This window comes from Coptis chinensis, chromosome 8 (genome assembly GCF_015680905.1).
Source record: "Coptis chinensis isolate HL-2020 chromosome 8, ASM1568090v1, whole genome shotgun sequence".
Lineage (NCBI taxonomy): Eukaryota > Viridiplantae > Streptophyta > Magnoliopsida > Ranunculales > Ranunculaceae > Coptis > Coptis chinensis.
This window is the reverse complement of record NC_141463.1, coordinates 94,093,675-94,113,290: the sequence shown is the minus strand read 5'-3', so window position 1 is coordinate 94,113,290 and position 19,616 is coordinate 94,093,675. Positions and strand designations below refer to the sequence as shown.

Here is a 19,616-nt window from a genome sequence, read left to right as displayed (position 1 = left end):
CTATACCCTCCAAGGCCTCCATTTAGAGATGCCCCTATGACAATCATAAATCAACCCTTCCAGCAAATAAAAAAGTCATAAATCAACCCATGACACTAACTGCAGCATGCTATCAATGACAACATCTGCTCAGCCTGAGTTCCAACTTTTCTTGTGTGTGGCCGTGTGGGTGTGTTTTTTCCCAAAGATATACTGGTCTTATTTGTAGCCTTGTAGACCCAAACATGACGTGGGCAATCTGCATTCATGGAAGAAATGAATTTGTTCTCAAAATTGGGAAAAGAGAAAAGTGGAGTCAAACATCTATTTTGACTTTCTTAGATAGTATAGTTCAAACCTTCAAATGAAGAAAACTAATGGATCTTCCCACCGATTTAGAAAGTGAAGATCACAGCTTTTTAACTGAACAAGTTCTTTGAATTCAAAATACACCACAACACAAACTCGCGTATACAGTACTAAGATACAAGAAACACAAACCAATGTACCTGTTCTTCAGTATTATTTAGGACCACTCGTCGCATCATACAGAAGTACAGAAGTACATAACCAACACCACCTTTGCCCACAGCCACACCCAGCTACTGTACGGTGGATGCAAACAAACCAGCTAGGTGGAACACAAATATGCCAGCACCACTTTTACAGGTTGATACTCGTTTCCAGGTCCTTCAGTCGTCTTTAGGATTTAATTGCTATGTAGCTGCATTGGTTGTTACAATGTGCAATTCTCTGATTTTGTCTATGGGTTTCCTAAAGCTCCAGCACATAAGTTGAGGACTTGGGGTCATTTTGACATTCATTGCAGCTAACTCTGCGGCCAAATACCTCAATTCAACTATATTTTCTATGGCTTTTCTGATGCTCCAGCACTTAAGTTGAGGGTCATCTTTACATTCATTGCTGCCAACTCTGCAGCCAAATACCTGAACACAAAGGGCATGGCAACTTTTTCCATTCCTTTGCTAGTTTTACAGGCATGGCAAGTAACCTTTCTCTGGTTACCTCTTGGGGTTACTTTGGCAATTGCTTGCCCTGCTTTCTTCTGTGGTTCAATGAAAGAGGTTGTGAGGATGCTACCACAAAGAGAACATACGTCTGCAACGTGAAAATCGGAAGCTGTATGGAGTCTGTCATGTAACAAATAGGCAGCTCCATGAGCAAGCAATGAGTCTCGCTCCATCTCTCCAAAGCGGATTCCTCCACCACGCTTTCTTCCTTTCATTGGTTGTCTAGTAGTGGGGTCCACTGCTCCAGTGTTCCGAACCTGCACACAGTATTTATTTGATATACTACAAGACATTGAACTCAACAAGCCAAGGAGAACATAGACCTTCCTAAAACGCTTATGTAGGTCACAACACGAATAGTTTCTCAAAAGATAATAAAAACTGCAGATCCTGGACCATCTCTAAGCCAATAAATTAACACCTAGCATAAGCTTCAGGTAGGATCTCCTGGCGTTTATAGTTTATACAACTAGCCGGAAATCTTTCCCTGTTGCAAGGCTTACACCACAAAGCCAAGCATCCACCCTAGCCATGTACAATGAGGCTAGCCAAGCTGTAAAACCTAGCAATCTACAATTCAACAATCCGTGGGATAGCTGAAGATTCCTCAAGGCAATAAATTCAAGTCATGCATGATTGTTCCCACTTGTGCATGCAATAGTAAACTTTCGATGCATAGCACAGCCCAAATTTTCTTTTGAATCAATGATGAGCGGCTTATGCAAGAAGAAACTTCATTTAATACAAAAAAAAATGGTAAATCACAAAGGAAGTAGAACAGATATACAAAACTAAATGGTTCTAGATAGTAGTACATTTTACTTGCCTATTTTTCATTTTCCAAACAATATAAAAGAGAAAATACAAACATACCTGCTTGTTAAAAAATACACAAAAACAAAAAGAAGCCAAAGAAAGAAAAAACGATACCTGAAATTTATCAGAAACCATGTGTCGAAGTCGCTGGTAATAAACTGGCCCAATAAAAATTTCACAGACCAGTTCCGTTCCAAGAACACCACTATATAATACCTCTGATCCAAGAGAGTTAAACCCATGCGACGTTAACAGGGGACCAAGTTCATCAAGTAGAGACTCTGGCTCAACTTCATCGTCTACAGAGTCTGACTCAATTGGCAACTCTTTATTTTCTTTTCTAGAAGAGCTTGGAAAAGGTGTCGCGTCAACGAATTTCCCATTTAAGCAACCTCCCTGTAACAAATCATTATACATGTGTAAGTGCCAGATTGCTTATTTCGCCTTCAGTATTTAACAAGACTTGCATTATTGCCCTAAGCAGACCCATTTAAGGAGAGTAATGTTTCCTGACCACGTTCTCATTCCACATAGCAAAACAGAGAACAATTCAAGAGAAACAGTAACAGGGCATACAAATTTAACATCCAGGAGGGGGGAGGGGGGAGGTGAAGTCTGAAAATCTGATTTGGTTTACGGAATAGAACCTTGGCAGCTATAGATTCTAATAGCATCCCGATTGTCATCCGAGAAGGAAATGCATGTGGATTGATAATAAGATCTGGGCGCATTCCTGTTGTTCCGGAGAATGGCATATCAATGTCGGGCCACAACTGAGAGCAAACACCTTTCTGCCCATGCCTACTGCTGAATTTATCACCAATAATGGGATTTCTAGGACGTCTGAAACGGATATTCACCTGTTGACAAAATGTAGAAGAATATTCATATAATGAATAATACACTAGTAAATTCTGTGTCGCGCAATAAAATTTTACCCATTTTTATGGAACTCCTTGTCGGTATGTAAATTTACTAGTTTGGCTGTGAATTTTCATATATTATGGCAATGGCAAGCAAACCCGCCACACTGGCACACGGCTACGAGAGTAAGAAGAACGCTCAGATCTCAACTTCATTAATCTCTAAAGCCAAAACACTTTTTCCCCACATGGCTATGCATATGTTTCCATATGCAATTCAAACGTTGGAATCCACAGATATTTGGTGAGAGTGGATTCTATCACATCTTCATCATAGAAAGTTCAGCATATTCCAGTATAGGTAGATGAAGTAAAAGTGGTTTAGTTTACTGAACTATGATTCTTAGCTTCCAGTATATCATCAATATAAGTTTTTAGTTAATCCCAATATCCTCAACAAGAGAAGAAACAATGCCAGCTAACTTTAGATGTCTAATAGTCTGGAATTATGATTCTAGATAATTTTACAGCCCTGGAATAGAGTAGATAACTTTTACTGACAGCATACAAAGAATAATTGTACAGTTGTGGGCCCTACAAAAAAAAACTCCACCATACAACAACGTGTGAACTCGTACCTGATTTTCCTGTTCTAGTTGAAGATATAATGAAAAAAGTGGTGAAATACCTTTTGTGGTGGATTATGCTTCACATCAACTGCTACGTAGTCAACAGTGACAGGTTCAGATCCCTTCAGTTTATGTTCTTTTATTGCACCGCTTAGTGTATTATTGGTGCTACAATATGGTTGGCCTGGATGTAGTACCTGAAAATTCAGATGTTCAAAGTAGTTTTCTCACAATTTATCAAATTCAAACATGAAACTTATTAGAAAGTATCATTTTCATTCAGTATAGACTATAGAGCATCATATACTGTTGCTGATTACTTACCATATTCTAACTAATTTGGTAGCGATCATTTTGTCACAGAAAAGTACTAGTCAATAAAATAAAAGAGAGTGTACGAAAGATTAACCTGTCCCACATATGGAAGGCCATCTGAGTCAACTGAAGAGCGGACAGACTTGTCTATATTACTTCTAGCAAAGATTTGTCTAACATGATCAGATTTCCCACTTTGTTCTTCTAGGTCAATAGTTTCCAACTGTATAACAAGAAGTTAGGAGACTATAAGTTTTAAGTTTTAATGAGGTAGAAAACAGTGCTTGAAGCTACAATTCTCCAAATGAATCAACAAACATTACTTAAAGTTTAGACAGAGTAGACCTACACCTAATGGCCTCGATATATAATTAAAACCCAGTCACTGACGCTCTGATAGTTTTATTTCAGATTATGCATTAGTCAACTATGGGGAACGATAAAATAAACAAAAACAATAAATAAATAAAATAAAAAATAAACCAAAACAAAATATACAAATGATCTATATCGTTTTCTAAAAAAAATGATGAGTCTATCTTCAGAAATTCAATACCTACTTCTTAAATGCACAGGAGTCGTCAAACCTAATTCTTATTAACAAGTTCAAATACTCTGAGTGGTAATGGTCTCACAGATGGGAGAGAAATGGACCAAGACTCCAGGTTGGATGGGCCAGATCTGAACAATTGGAATGCTCGAGGTAGCCGCCAAAAGTTCCTGGATACACAAGAAGTACTTGTGGAGTTGAAAGCAACCAAGGCCATATTGCTGGAGAATGGATCCAAACTAAGCCCAAAAGTTTAGTAGGTTTTTCTTTTCTTTATTTTGAATTTTTTTTGTGTGTTAGGCCAGCTCCTGGTAACCATGATTACCTGGGCTGGGTACTGATGTAATAGCCTACCTGTTTGATCAATATAATTAACTTTGACTTATTTGGAAAAGGAAAAAACAAAAAAAATTAATAATAAAAAAATGACTAGTTCGAAATTCTTATGCAAATGACAAAAGCATTGTCAGATGCTGTAAGTCTCTACATGCATGTAATTATCTCACCATGTTATTGAGTATGACATTGAACCCATGTTATTAACCATGAAATGGCCTTAGTTAGTTTCGACCTTATATCACTCGATATATGTAAGAAATAACAGTACAGAAACTTCCCAAATACCCTACGGAGACATCCTCTTAGAACTTTTTTTTTTTTTTGATAAGTAGAATTTATTAGAAAGGATGTGCAAAGCACTGTTACAGTTAGTGATTGAGAACATCACAAGTTCTGCAACTGAAAGGAAAACATACAGGGAACTAAAAGAAAATAACATCCCTAGAATAGTACATCCCCAGAGTCGACCATTATCACATGAGGCCAATCCAGTACCAAGTTCCTGAATTGGTATTGTCGCCTTTCCTCATAATTAGACATCCAATACCACAACACCCCTTTGATCTCCCCAACCATTTGTGAGACCGAGCATTCTTTATTCCTGAAAATATGATGATTTCTGTTCTTCCATATTACCCAAATAACAGCATATGGTAATAGACTCCAAATAATCGATCCGAAACTCTTCCCTCTCCTTCTCGGCCAATTTGCAAGAAATTCTTCGACTGAAGCGGCTTGCGCTAGCAAAGGAAACGCCATAACCATTGGTTGGAGCATGAGAGTCCATACCTCCAAAGCAAAGCGGCAATGCAAGAACACATGACTAATGCTCTCCATAAGCATATTACACATAGTACAAATGGGAGAAACCACCGTACCTTTACGAATTAGAGCATCCGCCGTTAAGGTACGGCCAAGCATGACACACCAAAAGAAGAACTTCACTTTTAGAGGAATAGGGATTTTCCAGACAACTCTTGAAGGAAAAGGGGTGGATCTTTGTTCCGGGGGACGATCATGTTCACGGATTTTATCATAGAAAGATCTTTGGTTGTCATTGCTATACTTTGCACAAATCACAGCACGCCAAAGAGAGTCTTCTTCCACCATGTATCTCCATAGCCATCTCCCAAGTAGAGCTTGATTCATGACTACAAGTTTTCGCAGCCCGAGACCCCCATCTTCTTTGGGTGAACAGACTTTCTCCCAATCTACTAGATGGTATTTCCTTTGTTCATCCGAAGATCCCCAAATAAAGTCACGAATCAATCGTTCAATAATTTCAGCCACACCTTTCGGAATACAAAGTAAAGACATGACATAAATGGGTAAATTTGAGAGAACACTACTGGCTAGGATCAAACGCTCCCCTTTAGACATTAGTTTACACCTCCATCCACCGAGTCTCCTTTGAACTGTATCGATGACTGGCTCCCATACCTTCTTGTTTCTGTAAGTTGACCCAAGAGGTATACCTAGATACTTACAAGGGAGTTGTTCGACAGCACACCCCATTGCTTGAGATAACTCAGCCAAGTGTTCTACCTTCCCAACCGTGAGAATAGAAGTCTTTGCCATGTTTGTTTTCAGACCAGAAACAGCTTGGAAAATAAGCAACACTGCTTTGATAGTAAGCAACTGTGGGACAGAAGCATCAAGCAAGAAGAGAGTATCATCTGCGAATTGAAGAACAACAACTTCAGGACCATTCGCCGCTGCCTTAAACCCTCTAATACTGCCTTAAACCATCTTAGAACATTAACACTAGATTGCAGATATACAACACCACTGACCTCCAACCTCCACTAGACACACCCCACACACACGCACACACACACCCACCACAAGTACAGCAAGCCTGAAGTACTAAATTATAGAAAGTAACTTTTCTAGCACAAATTTGGACAGATTATCTCGAAACACAGTAAAAATTAAATTTCTCGAAACCCTAGATGTTTGTGAACGTAAGTACATAAACAGGAAGAAAAGGGAAAACCTGGTATATACTGGTGTGACACATGCCACGCTCCACAGATGACTTATTCAAGATCATTGCATCCTCCATATCGTATCTGCAAAAGGAAAATAAATAATAACAAATATTTTTTCATCGAGAAGAGAAACAAAAAAGTAAAGTTCTTACCCTGTGTAGGCTAAAACTGCGACAATTGCATTGGTGCCTGTGGGGAATTCATCAATGTTATATTTGGTGTATGCTTCCGTACGTACAATGGGAGTTTGAGGAGTCTGCAGATGGAATTAGAGCAAACAACAATTTATAAAGGAAAAATCACATGCATCCTCAAGCTTAGCTGGTAATTTATAAAGGAAAAATCATGTAAGTCCTGTACCATGGAAAATACAATTCACTTTTATTTAATGCTCCTCCTCATTAAGATTAAAAGTAATTTGGATACAAATGAATTTGTGACCACTTTTGAAAGTTATGGTTCCCTCAGCAGAAGCAACCAAACAAAAATCCAGATAATTCTACACACCCAAATATATGATAAGTATCTCCAGCAACCATTTCCATTTATTTGCAGGAACAAAATCATAGCTTCTCTGAATAGAGCATAATCAATTTGGAATGTGAACGGGCATACATCAACATAAAAACCTCGAGTGTAATTTTACCCTGCTTTATGTGGGCAGTTTAATGTCTCGAAATCAGAAGGGATAATTGTGCTATATTCTGTTTCTTTGACCCTGAATTTTCTAGTGTTATGCACAATCACCAATTACGAGGAAAGTAGGAAGCCACCTCGTTTTTGTTACTAATTCATCTTTATAGATTAAATTTCTATTAACAGTCATGTACATGAAAAACCAAGAGAATATAGGAATTGTGTATAAATTAAAACGCCTCCCTGGCTTCTAACCAGGAACAGCTCAATAAACACTATCTCTACCATACCTGGAGATGGTATAGCTTCTGATCAGCACGAAATTGTAATGCTTGTGATGAGAACCCCACAGTTTGCTTTGCCATCTAGAATTGATACAAAACAATAACTTGGTAAACTACATTATAGGTTAAAAAAAATAAAAACTAACAATAGGATGACAAAATCTACAACACCATAGGCTTCACACTCTGAAGTGTGTATTATAAGGAGAAGAACCTGGCATTGGTACATATTTCGCGGACTTTGATTGTGATCAGAGTAAGGTGTCAGATTGGCGACTACACTGAGTAGTCCAGTAGGGTGCATCTCTTCATGAGTTGCAGGATTATCATCCGTCCTCCCCTCTTCTCCACCATCAGCACATCTTATCTCCATATAGACCTATACAGAAATATTGATATAACTTGTTACACATTATAACAATATATGGTGGCAAGCACTGAAGGTCCCAAGCTTCATGCTACAAGAAAATGTAAAGACCAGCCTGCTAGTGCACCTGTTCAAATGGACCAATAAGTTCAATGTCGTGATTTTTTTCGGCATTAAGAGAAATAACTGGTCTGACAAATCTTGATGGAGATGAGAAAAGGTACAAGCCGGGATATGCTCCACCAACGCTCAAAGGTACATAACCCACTTCCAAATCGTCTGGGATCTGCAAATAATCAATTAGTCTAAACTATCATCAAAGAAAAAAATCTCAAAAAGCAGCAGACTCGGTTACATACCCCTGAATTTGCCGAAAGCTTTAGCTTCCGAATGTGTGCAACAGCTTTCTCAACCATGTTGGAAGATATAGATCCAATCACACATCCATCTAAAAGAACAGAGAGTACTTCAGGAGGACCAGCTCGGACAAGCTTTGGTAATGATGGAGTCATTCCAACACCAATCAAAACACTCAGAATAGACAAACGGATTTTAAAGAAATCCTTAATATTCCCTTTGGAATCAAAGTAAGACGTGATTCCTGAAATTTCAAGTGAAAAGAAAGATAAGATATGGTATATAACAAGCAATACGAAGAATGAAATACATTGCCCACTCAATTTCACATATTCCTTTAAGAAACAGTTACCTTCTTCAATAGCATGAGCAATAAAAGTATCAATGTGATGGAACATGATAAACACAAAGGTTGCTAATTTGTTGGTGTAAGAACTTACGACAAGTCGATGCCATGTGGTTCAATAAACCACATGGTTCTCCATCAGGTGTGTGAACAGGGCAAAGAAAACCCCAAGCTCTGAAAATAAAACAAACAAATGTCAAATCAAAGAAAATACCACTAATTATAAGCTAAAAGCAGATATTATACATACTCTGGAAGCAACTTCCGAACACTTGTGTTACGGTTTCCCGCAAATGCAGCACCACGATGAACAGATCGAAAATGTGAAATAAAACGAAGAAAATTCAGTCTTTCAGCCTGGACAGTCATCCCTCCTTTCTGATAAAGTAAACGGGTTTGCATCAGCAATCCTTATATCTTCTTTGTTTTTGTTTTTTGATCAATAAAGAGATAAATTCTTATAAAGAAAGTAGATCGATAAATGTATAAATACAAAGTAACACTAAGAAACAAAAACAACCCAAAAGGAAACCTCATTCACCCCTAGTCAGAATCTCTAAACATAATACCCTCCCATCTAGCACTAAATTGTTCCAACCGAATATTTCCGAGGTCCACAAAGACTTCACTCCAATAAAACTTTCTGAACCTCCATAGTTGTACCCTCAAAAATGAGTAGATTGCGTTCCAACCAAATACCCAACAAGATTGCAAAAGATGTCATGTTCCATATCCTCTTCCCTCTGAATGAGAATTTCCATGTATGCCACTAAGTAAGGAGATCCAACACCCGGCAGGAACAAACCCAAACCAATCCAGACTCCCAATGGAAACAAGACCAAACCAGCCAAGATTTGACCGACTCCTTGACCATCAAACATAAGGGACAATGGTCCAAAGTTTGACACCTAAAATTCTTATTCTTAAGTTTACCAACAGTAACTATATGCTCTAAAGAAGCAGACCAAATAAACATAAAAAAACTATGTAAATGAAATCGCTCTACAAAATGTCATGTCATGATGATTGAGTTCCTAACTCCGATAGTTTGTAGCTAGTATAACAAGACTTGACAAGTTGACAATACATCGGTTTAGCCTCATTGCTATGGAAAAGGTTTAGTCTCAAGTTTAACTCGTCCAATGTAGTGACTTATTTGAGCCTAGAAAATACGGCATGTTAGTATATGAAAACCCATTTTTTCGACTTATCTCCACTATTAGGGGCATAAAATTACTTGAGAAAAATATAGAGTTTTTGTCTGGTTTGTGTTTGGCATGGTCTAGTAAGACCATTCACGTTCCAGCAAACCTTACCTATCAAACGTAAGAAAGCGTCTCAAAATTACCACATCAATTGCAATTATCTAAAAATTATTATGAAAACTAGTACAAAATATAGTAATAGATAGGAGCAAACATTTCAATCTTAGAGAGAATAAAAGGAACCTGCAACTGATTTGACAAAAAAAATATAGAACAAATGTAAATAACTCTTGAACACTCAGTACGTGAATACCTGTTGCAGATCTAAACCATTCTGTGAGGCCAGTCTTCCAGTTTTCAACATACTCTCGATTGCTGTCCCGATACTTTTTGAAGGGTTTCTATCCAAAACCTTCTTGACATCTAGTACTGTACGCATTCATAATATAACCAGAAATAAAAATTATAATTCAATACCAAAAGTTTACGTTTCTAAAATCTAAAATCGGTTGAGACATAATTTTGTTCCTAACCAGAAATAAAAATGATATTTCAATACCAAAAGTTTACATTTCTAAAATCTAAAATCAGTGAAGACATAATTTTGTTCCTATTGCTATTTAGATGACCAAATCCGTTAAATTAGTTACACTAATATACATGAATTACCAGCCATACAGGTATTAGTTACGCTAAAATCGGTATTTAGGTGTCAGTTAGCTCAATTGGTAAAACCTTTGGGTGATGATACCAGAGGTCTGGGGTTGAACTCGATCTCATTAAAACAGGCTTGCCATTCAAATAAATATTATACCTCATGAGACAACAAAATAAGTATACTATGCTCATAATAAAAAAAATCCACATTATAATGAATAAAAGAAAAAAAATTGTAATAACTGGATATAAAGCTTCAGCAAACAGTTCCCAGGGTAGAAATGTTTCCGTACATAAGGCAATAATAATCTAGATGGAAATGGCTTTGCCTCTTTCGCAGATTCCAAAAGTGAGAACAACAGCACAAAGAAAAAAAAATCGAAAAAGAAAAAGTCTCAGGATCTGTATACTCGTGATTTTTCATTTAAAAAGTTAAAAGTTTAGACATGGTTGTTCGACACGTGAACCATAAAAATTTTACTAATTTTTTAAGATACGCCATTGTAGGAAGCAAAGACACAAACTCAGAATACTGCAATCATTTTGCTAGGTCAATTCAGAAAATTTAAGATACAGTGTTCATCGGAAACAAGTCCCAAAGAAACAACAATCAAGTAGCAAGGAGCTTTTTTTATAAAAAAAAAAATAGGAAGAGCTTCATACAGAGTTTACATCCATACATAACTGAATCAAAGACCATGCCATAGCAAGGAGCTACTCAACCACAGTCAACCTCCCCCAGTTGCCCAATTACAGAAAGTCACTCACGTCACTGTCTCATCCCTATAGCACATGAAATCAACAAATTTTACACCCTTAAACATGGCCAATCAAATAGAAGCTCCTTCCCCTACCAACTTATGCACCTCCTCTACCACTTCAAACATCCTCATTTTTAGTAGATGATCCACTCATCCGCTAACCATTTGGCTTCTTTAAGAGGTGGACCTGTAATGATACTCTTCCCAAAAACCTCTCAAATATTAGATGGTGGCACCCAAGCAATATTTAAAATGTAAAGAATAGTACCCAAATTCTGAAAGCGACAACTGAGGAGAAAGTGGTTCATGTCTTCTCCACCACCTTGTGATACACGGATTACACGCACACGTTTTCAACATTCATACCCCCTCCATTTCAAATTGTCAATAGTTTGAATCCAAGTAAGCACCCGCTGTGAGGCAGAGTTTTTCCAAATCTGCTTACATTTAACTGTGGCATACTCCTTAACCAAAACATGGTAAAGTGAATTCACGGTAAAAGCATCCACCCCATACCCATAATCTCTTCTCCGCTTATCCCAAGGTCCTAGCCACTTCATAATTGTGATCAAGAGATCTTCAAATCTTTAAACCTCCCAATCATTGAGATCCTAAGTGTCACAATCACACCCATAACCTTCCAAAAGAGATTTAAAAAGTACTTGATAAACTACAAAAAAGGCTTTACTGTTTAACCAATGAATACATTTACGCTATAACAACTGTGTTAACAACTAAAACAAAGAGCATCTTAGTAAGTGCTGATTATTAGCCTCTTATAAATTCTAAGTCATAGGTCTGGTTTCTAGAGAAAACGTAAGGAAAATATTCGTAGATCATAGGACCACGAAGGAACTAAGTAATAGGAGCAAAGAAAAAAAAAATCAACTTGATGGGTTCATGAGAGAAATTATTTGCTTAATGATACCATACTTTGAAGTATCACTTGATTCAAATTCCATCAACTACTACTACTAATTCCCATATTAAAATTGGAACAAGTTGGGTAGTCATGTCTGCAACAGATGCACCCCGTGAGTTCCAACAAAAACTTCTACTCTATACAACAGATTCTAGATAGACTAGCCACCTCCCAATTGACTGTAGATAAATCTCAAGACATTAAATGGATGAAGAGCCAGATAGGAACTATATTTGATAAGCTAATGAGTCATTTGAGTCGGCCAATTTATAAACAAAAAGCTATAACAAAAAATATAATATAACTGAGTGCCACATCTAGAAGTACATTTGCCACTTAATTATATCAAAATAGGGATAGACTTACAGCTTCCAAATTCAAATTTTTGACCCTTTTTCGATAGCTCATCTTGAAGTAATCGTCTTGCTTTGAAGAGCCACTCATGGAGCTTATCCTAATAATTACAAGAAGACATCAAGGCGGTTAATTCATAAGTTCCACATACAACCCGTAAGTTACCATGTAAACCAAGTAACCAATCACACCAGAATGACCAGATTAACCACAATATGATATTCAACATGAAGATTTCAAACCACATACAGATAGAGAGTTAGCCGTTTGAACTAGGGGTCGTTATGGAAAACAGGAAGTTCAGAGATTTATATAAAGTCAGAATGTCAGATCTAGCAATTGTTTCATATCAATCAATACACTACCCAACTTACTGAGCTCTACGAAAGTTGATATGTTTACCTATTTGAATGGAATCATAGAGTTTACAAATGAACTGATTGTTTAATTGCACACAATAGATATTTTTAAACACTAACTTATAATACTTGTTGTAGTTAGACAAACTTCAGATAAACTTTGAAACAAAAATAATCTCACTACAAAAAAAAAAAAAATATATATATATATATATATATATATATATATATATATACAAGACTTTAACAAAAATAACCTCACTACCTTTTTATTACAGTCAAGCAGAGGTATACTATATTATAAAACAAAAAAATTATACAAGCCTTCAACGGCTCTCTTAAGTACAGTTTCATTTTTTCACAAACTACTTCCTCATAAACTGGTAGTTGCACTCTTGTAGGGAACTTTGATGTGTTCCCTTAGTTAACTGATTTTTATATAGCACCTTATTTGATACCGGTATTGTTTTTCTTTTTGCAATCAAATCAATAATTGATAGAATTTAAATTTTGATTATTATTTTTCTGATGAGGGACTTCTTCGAAAATTTTGTTGAGTCGGCCTTTTAGAACTCCAATGTTGCATTCTTTTCCTACCAACTTTAGTATATAAAGATAGTAAGATAAGGTATCATAGATTACAAAAAAAAGGTCCAACAAAACAACCATGAACTGTTAAAACAGACGAAAATAGAAATCAATAAACCATCACTAAACTATGTCCACACAGTCTTCCATTTAAAGAGAAAAAAAAAAAAGTTTTACATGTCTCTCCACTACTCCCATATCTTCAACATTGGAAAATCAGCCCTTCGATTGAAATAATCACATATTCCATCCATAATGATTTCCCCTCAAAATGCTTCATGTATCTCTCCGACCATATAGATCCCACATGATTCCAAATGGTACAATATCCCGACAACTTGCAACCCTCATGGGAATGTACTCTCAAGATCCAGGATGCCAAAAGCTTTTTCACCGACCTGGAAACCCCCCAAACTACCCCATAATGATGAAGAAGTAACCCCAGTTGTGAGGAGTATCGACGATGGACAAGGATATGAATTATAGATTTGCTGGCAGGCAGAGTAAGAATCTTATTTTGGTTGAGCCCACATCATAAAGCAAGACACTTGACAAAGGGCTTCAGATTTCAAAATGTAGCTAGAAAAGAGTTAGGACAGCGCTAACACAATGTGCATCACAGAAATGGGAACAAAGGCCAAGGTAGAAGATTTTGACAGGAATATCTCATTCTTGTCGATAGCCCACAGGAGACAACCCTTAGTCAGTCTCACTACGTACAGTGATAGTATCCAAACATTCCCCTGGCTAGACTAGCAACATCCCCATCTAGCAGTCCCAACCAAGATGCCCACTATCTAACCGCAACAGATTAAACAGGGATGAGATTGCATAGAGTCTAGGAATGTCAAGAACAACATTCTCTCATCCAACCACATATCTTTTCCAGAACCTAATCCTAGTCCCAGCCTCTAACAGCTATCAAGTCTCTCAGGAAAGCTTCAACACCTCTCCAAATAGCTCTACAAACCCAACCCACGTGGACCCAGGGATTGCGTACTATCCCAGCAAAATTACTACTATGTCTAGCCATTCTAAACCATTGTACTAACACTTCTAGATATGAGACTATATTCCAACAGGATACTTTTGTACATACACAAACACAAAAACACTCCTCATCATAGAACAAAATCTTGCGGCATATCGTGAAATTTCACAATATCTGCCGGTTTTTGGAGTAACCGGTATCGAATTATTGCGAGATCATGCTGGCATGGGGAACTCCTTTTATCAGGAAAAATCGTTAAAAACCAGCAATAAGTTTGATATTTCGTCACTGTACCTTGTATTAGCAGTCTACCATTCAATAGAACTAAAAAAAGTCACGATAGACAAGGGATTATTGAACAGTGCATCCTCTTCTTCAACCTTCTTCTTCCCCATGCTCAGTAACACCTACTTCCACTTATTTCAACCAATCTCTACATCTCATCCCTCTATATACAACCCACCCCCACCCCCAATCTCACCTCCAAATCATGTTCTTCTCTAATCTCTAAAGATTTATTCTCTAACCAATTCAACGCCGAAATGGAGCTTTGAGAGGTAAGTGATCAGATCCATATATGTTTCTAGCCATCCATCTATAAAAGTAATGGATCTATTGGTGAAAACCACCCCATACTGCTGATATTTAACCAATTTTCGGCATATAAGAGAAAAAGCCAAAAATCCCATTTTCCCAAACCTGATCTTACCAAGTCACAGCCCGATATATCTGCCCTAAATTTCGGATTTTGGATATTCCGATATATTAGCTTAGCACGAGATTTTGTACTATGCACCTCATACATTCTAAAGAGATACTGAACTAATGCCTGTGACTACTGGTGCAAAGTTGCAAATTGATCGTACAATATTGAATAAAATGGTTCATTATATTGCACTGATATACAATTTTCTTTTCACAATATTTTTAGCATAGAAAGAGAGGCGGAAAACTATGAAAACCTTTTGATACACGTGTAGATATTACAAGTTACATGTAGTGGACTTGAACTATAACAGAGCAGCATTGAATTTATAGTGAAACTTCCTAAAATAGCAAACAACTTTGGGTATCAGATTTTTAGCAACCATTTGTAATATACTAATGTGACATAAGTTTGAATCTTCTACCTTAAGATAAATCGTAATCAAATGTCCAGGCTGAAGCACCTCGTGGTTTTGCAAAGCATCTGTGTTGTCCTCAGTAGCCCTATGGTCTATAAATGCAAAGAGCTTCTGCAGCATAAAGCTAAATAAAGGAAAAGTATTGGGATACAGGCCGACAAGGAGTACAAACGAAATATAAATTGAATTGATGAGAGGAAAAGGATAGTTTCTAACATCAACAAATTGTATTTATCATGGCCGCTCTGAAGATGAACTAAAATGTACTCTTCTAAAACCGTTTCTCCAACCTACAAAAAAAGTTGAAACAAACAGGAAAAACAAGCAGTTTTTATAATATAATCCACAATACAACTACTGAAACCCCAAAAGCAAAATTAATACTTTCACCCCTTCAAAAAAATACTCACTGAAGAATCAGTTTCATCGTCCATTCCATCCATGACAGATTGGAAATACTTTCCTGAAGGGAGAGGGAAAAAAATGGGTGACAAAACAACTAAAAACTTTAAAGTTTCTGGAGTACACTTCCTGCGTCGTGTTTCTGTTCGTCCTTATTCTTCTTTTTTCTGCACTTGTCCCAAGCACAAGTATAGGAATGTTGCCACAAGTTGGCATCCCAATGCAAACCTTTACATCTCCTATCTAGAACTCCAATTACGGTATAAAATGTTGCTTTGAATTAGATCCAAATCAGAGTATGAGTCACAGGTGGTGATAATTACCTTAACCAGATTGTGATCTAAGTAGATCCAACCAAATCCAAAATAAACTTTTTGAAAATACCCTTAAGGAAAAGAGTACACTAATTTCTAACAATGTCTTTACTTTTGGCTTCTCACTAGCGTTATTCCTCGAAAAGTATGTATCTAAAACTATGGTATCATAACAAGTTAAATATTTTACTCGTTTATCATTGATTGGTTTTAATAAATACATAACCTATTCCAGAAAGATCTTATACGAGTTTAATTGTAGGATCTGAGTTGCATCTGGTTTAAATCCAGTTCAATAGAAATTCTCCTATGCAATGTGATTTAATCCAAACCGCTTTATGTGTGGGGTCCTAATCTTATATTATTTTTAAATTTGAGTTGACAAGTGACCACTGGTACCAAATTTAAGCTTACCAATATGTTGTATGCATTGTGCTCTAGTGAAAAGAGACAACCCCTGAACCTCGTCAAGGATAATCTTTACCCTTTCTCCGACGAGTTGAGTGCCAACAGATCTTTCTCCTTTCTGATATATGTCACTGTAGCAACATGTCAAACTCGCATAGATTTCATGGTCATTGGTGTCAATGAGAGCCTGTTTTTGACAAACAAGAACTAATCATTGCAAGCAAATATACAATGTAAAACTCAATTCACAGTCGGGTAGAAAACAATTAATTGACAGTTTTCATTCAAATTACAGAATCTACTGTTGACCCCACACACACACACTGTTTATCTCTTAATTACAATAACGCTAGTAACGGTAATAATAACAACGACGATGCCTTCACTCATTGTCTAACAACAAAGAGGAAAACATTCATTTAATACCCCTCAAAGAAAAAGGATGCAGTGTTTCACAGTAATAAAAATCAAGATATAATATTGCACTGAACTGCCCAAGCAAAAATCTCATTGTATACACAAGGTATAGTGTATAGTGTTTATACAAACAAATGTGGCAAAACTAGAAATTTCACATCATAGCACCTTAAGAACAAGGCCAATCGGTAGCAGGAACTCCCTCCCTTTTACCCTACAGAATCGTTAACAGACTGTCAATTAATTGTATAATCCAGATTCACGGCCAAAATATCGTGCTACACAAAATGGAATTTAACACTTACCAAAATCCAAGTCTTGCACTTCCGCTCTGAAGGTAATACAATTTATTTGTAACAGAGGATTGATCATTCCTAACACACCTAAGAACAGGTACATGATATTATAAAAACAGTTAGCTCACCAGAAAATTTTACTCAATAAATGAAGATCGTTCACATGCCAATTTCAAGCAGGATCAGATAAGTAGATTCTACAGACAACGATATAGAACCAACACCTCATCGGCGTTGTCACCCATTATAAGATTCTATGCTGAAAAAGTTCATGCAAAAGAAACAAAACCTGGACTACAATAGTAACTAAAATATTAATATCAGTTCAGAAAATTCTATTTTTGTAATTTTGGTTCTTGGCCAGGCAAAGACATCCCCCACGGGATGAAATTCACACTGGTCTACCATCAAAATATTGTCAAACTTTGAGCACCTCTCTATATCCATGTCTACTGATTATCATATGACATTCCCTCACCAGCACCCTCCAAACATGATCCACCATCTCCTCTATGGAAGTGGCTAAACCAACCAAATACAGCTAAGCTTTAAGTTCATTAATATACAACCCCTATTCGGGTTCGGAAGAGCACCTCAGTCCCTAACTTTGTGTTTGCCTGGGCTTGAGCGAATGGCTTGCGACATGGAAGGCATTCACGTGGCTCTGGACCTGAACCAATCCAGTCGAGCTGGACCATCATTTTGGCAAAGTGAAGTTTGGCAATATTAAAACTTCAGAACTATATATCGTGATATGAAAGTTTGAACTGACTCCAAAATATATAGCAAATTTTGTTAAGGAGAAAAGGACAACGCGTCTACTTAATGTTATGCCAGATTGGAAATTTGAAGCACAAATAAAATAGCTGGATAAAATATTTTGTCATATAATCTCCAAGTATAAGAGAAATAAAACAGTATAGTACCTAATTATAACTGCTTTATTAGTATATCCATCTTGTCGTTCACGAAATGAATCACGCTCCACATTCATTGGCTGACAATAAGTAAACCATCAAATATACAGAAATAATGGAGGAGCAAAAAACAAACACGCAACTTACCAATATCTAAATGAGTTGCATAAACAACCAAAAGTATATCAACTAAAGAAAATGGATACGACAGAAACAAAAAGTATAACTCACATAGTTCCTTTTCGGCATTATCAGAAAACGAATAAGCCTCTCTAGTCCATTCACAATGAAGTACCTGAATTCAATTCAACAACATATGGAAATTATTTCCACAATAACAAAAAACAAAGTAAATCAATATAACAAAACATAAGCTATCAATCAAGTACTCATACTTACCCACCCATTTCAGTAGGCTCTTCTCTATAAGCAACGAGTCTCTCCGCATTAGCACCTCTCAAATGGCAAAGTTTCGACTGTAAACAAACAATTCATTTCTTCACCTCAACTCATTCAAAACCAGCTGTGCCCAATACTTAAAAACTAAACACCAACAACAAACCTTTAACATAATAGGAAGCTGCCCAAATTTAAACTTTTCTTTCAACGGAACACGCCCATTGTAAGAAAAACAGACTTCCACAATAAATTTACCCGAATACGACCCCTTCTCTTGCCGACACTGTTACAAAAAAAACACACCCAAGCTCAAAAAACACATAATAAAATAACACTCAGACCATCAATTAATAAAACAAGCTGTTACCTCAAAAGGAAGAAGTCTTTGACCAATAGCAGCATGCCCCTTTTGAGGTGCAGATAATTCATGAGTACCAAATTTAATTTCAAGTGTAGTGTTAGTAAATTTATCGGTAATTTTAACTGGTTTGATATTTTCAAGCATTGTTTCGATACCGATATCGATAAAATGATCGAATGATTGGACATGTGGTTTGAGTAGTTCTTCTAAATTTTCGCAATTTGGATACTTTCGATTTCTGTGCGGCATGTTTTCGGATTTTTTATAGTATTGAGATTTGTTCGGATTTTGTTGCGGTTTTTTATCCATCTTTTCTTTTTCTCTTGTTGTCTGAAAACACAAGAGAGAATAAGAAGAAGAAGAAAGAGTTTAGGGTTTATGGTTTATGGTTTATGTTTTATGTTTTATGTTTTAAGGGCTTGGGCTTGGACTTAAAACTGGAAACGTTCCCATATAGAATCTTGGCTGATGGAGAGAGTGCACACAGATCTCGCATCATATTATATTTTTTTTGGGTAAAGTCGCATCATATTATATTGGAAAGAGATAAAATGATTAGAACCTAATTTTATGTAGCAACCATGTTGGCGAGAAAACTTGGGGTATTCTCTTTTTAGAATATAAAAGATGATTATATA

The 19,616-nt window shown here is 36.6% G+C and overlaps 1 protein-coding gene across 2 annotated transcripts; it reads right to left on the bottom strand.

Annotated features, from left to right (window-relative positions):
• Window positions 1-290: 290 nt before the first annotated feature.
• NRPA2 (nuclear RNA polymerase A2) lies at window positions 291-19,371 on the bottom strand. Of its 2 annotated transcripts, XM_086575996.1 has the most exons (26): window positions 18,985-19,371; window positions 18,781-18,900; window positions 18,618-18,694; window positions 18,450-18,513; window positions 18,228-18,298; window positions 17,311-17,388; window positions 17,174-17,219; window positions 16,595-16,775; window positions 15,875-15,927; window positions 15,681-15,754; window positions 15,471-15,588; window positions 12,415-12,502; window positions 10,022-10,137; window positions 8,754-8,881; window positions 8,598-8,677; window positions 8,160-8,401; window positions 7,928-8,086; window positions 7,648-7,812; window positions 7,440-7,514; window positions 6,666-6,769; window positions 6,519-6,594; window positions 3,728-3,856; window positions 3,378-3,515; window positions 2,474-2,686; window positions 1,941-2,222; window positions 291-1,267 (listed from the first exon to the last, which is right to left on the bottom strand). In XM_086575996.1, the coding sequence occupies exons 1-26, from the start codon at window positions 19,285-19,287 to the stop codon at window positions 848-850; spliced, it is 3,600 nt and encodes a 1,199-aa protein (XP_086432122.1). In that variant the 5' UTR covers window positions 19,288-19,371; the 3' UTR covers window positions 291-847. The 2 variants fall into 2 exon arrangements, with proteins under 2 accessions (XP_086432122.1, XP_086432123.1); XM_086575997.1 differs by lacking the exons at window positions 18,781-18,900; window positions 18,985-19,371 and having other exon boundaries at window positions 18,622-18,700.
• Window positions 19,372-19,616: the final 245 nt, after the last annotated feature.

Excerpts from the sequence above, each read along its gene's own strand:
- NRPA2 (XM_086575996.1), bottom strand. The coding sequence starts at position 19,287 with ATGGATAAAAAACCGCAACAAAATCCGAACAAATCTCAATACTATAAA. Across the intron at positions 6,770-7,439 it reads AGAAGCTATACCATCTCCAG|ACTCCTCAAACTCCCATTGT; the intron begins GTATGGTAGAGA and ends TTCCATCTGCAG. Across the intron at positions 2,687-3,377 it reads AGCATAATCCACCACAAAAG|GTGAATATCCGTTTCAGACG; the intron begins GTATTTCACCAC and ends TTTTGTCAACAG.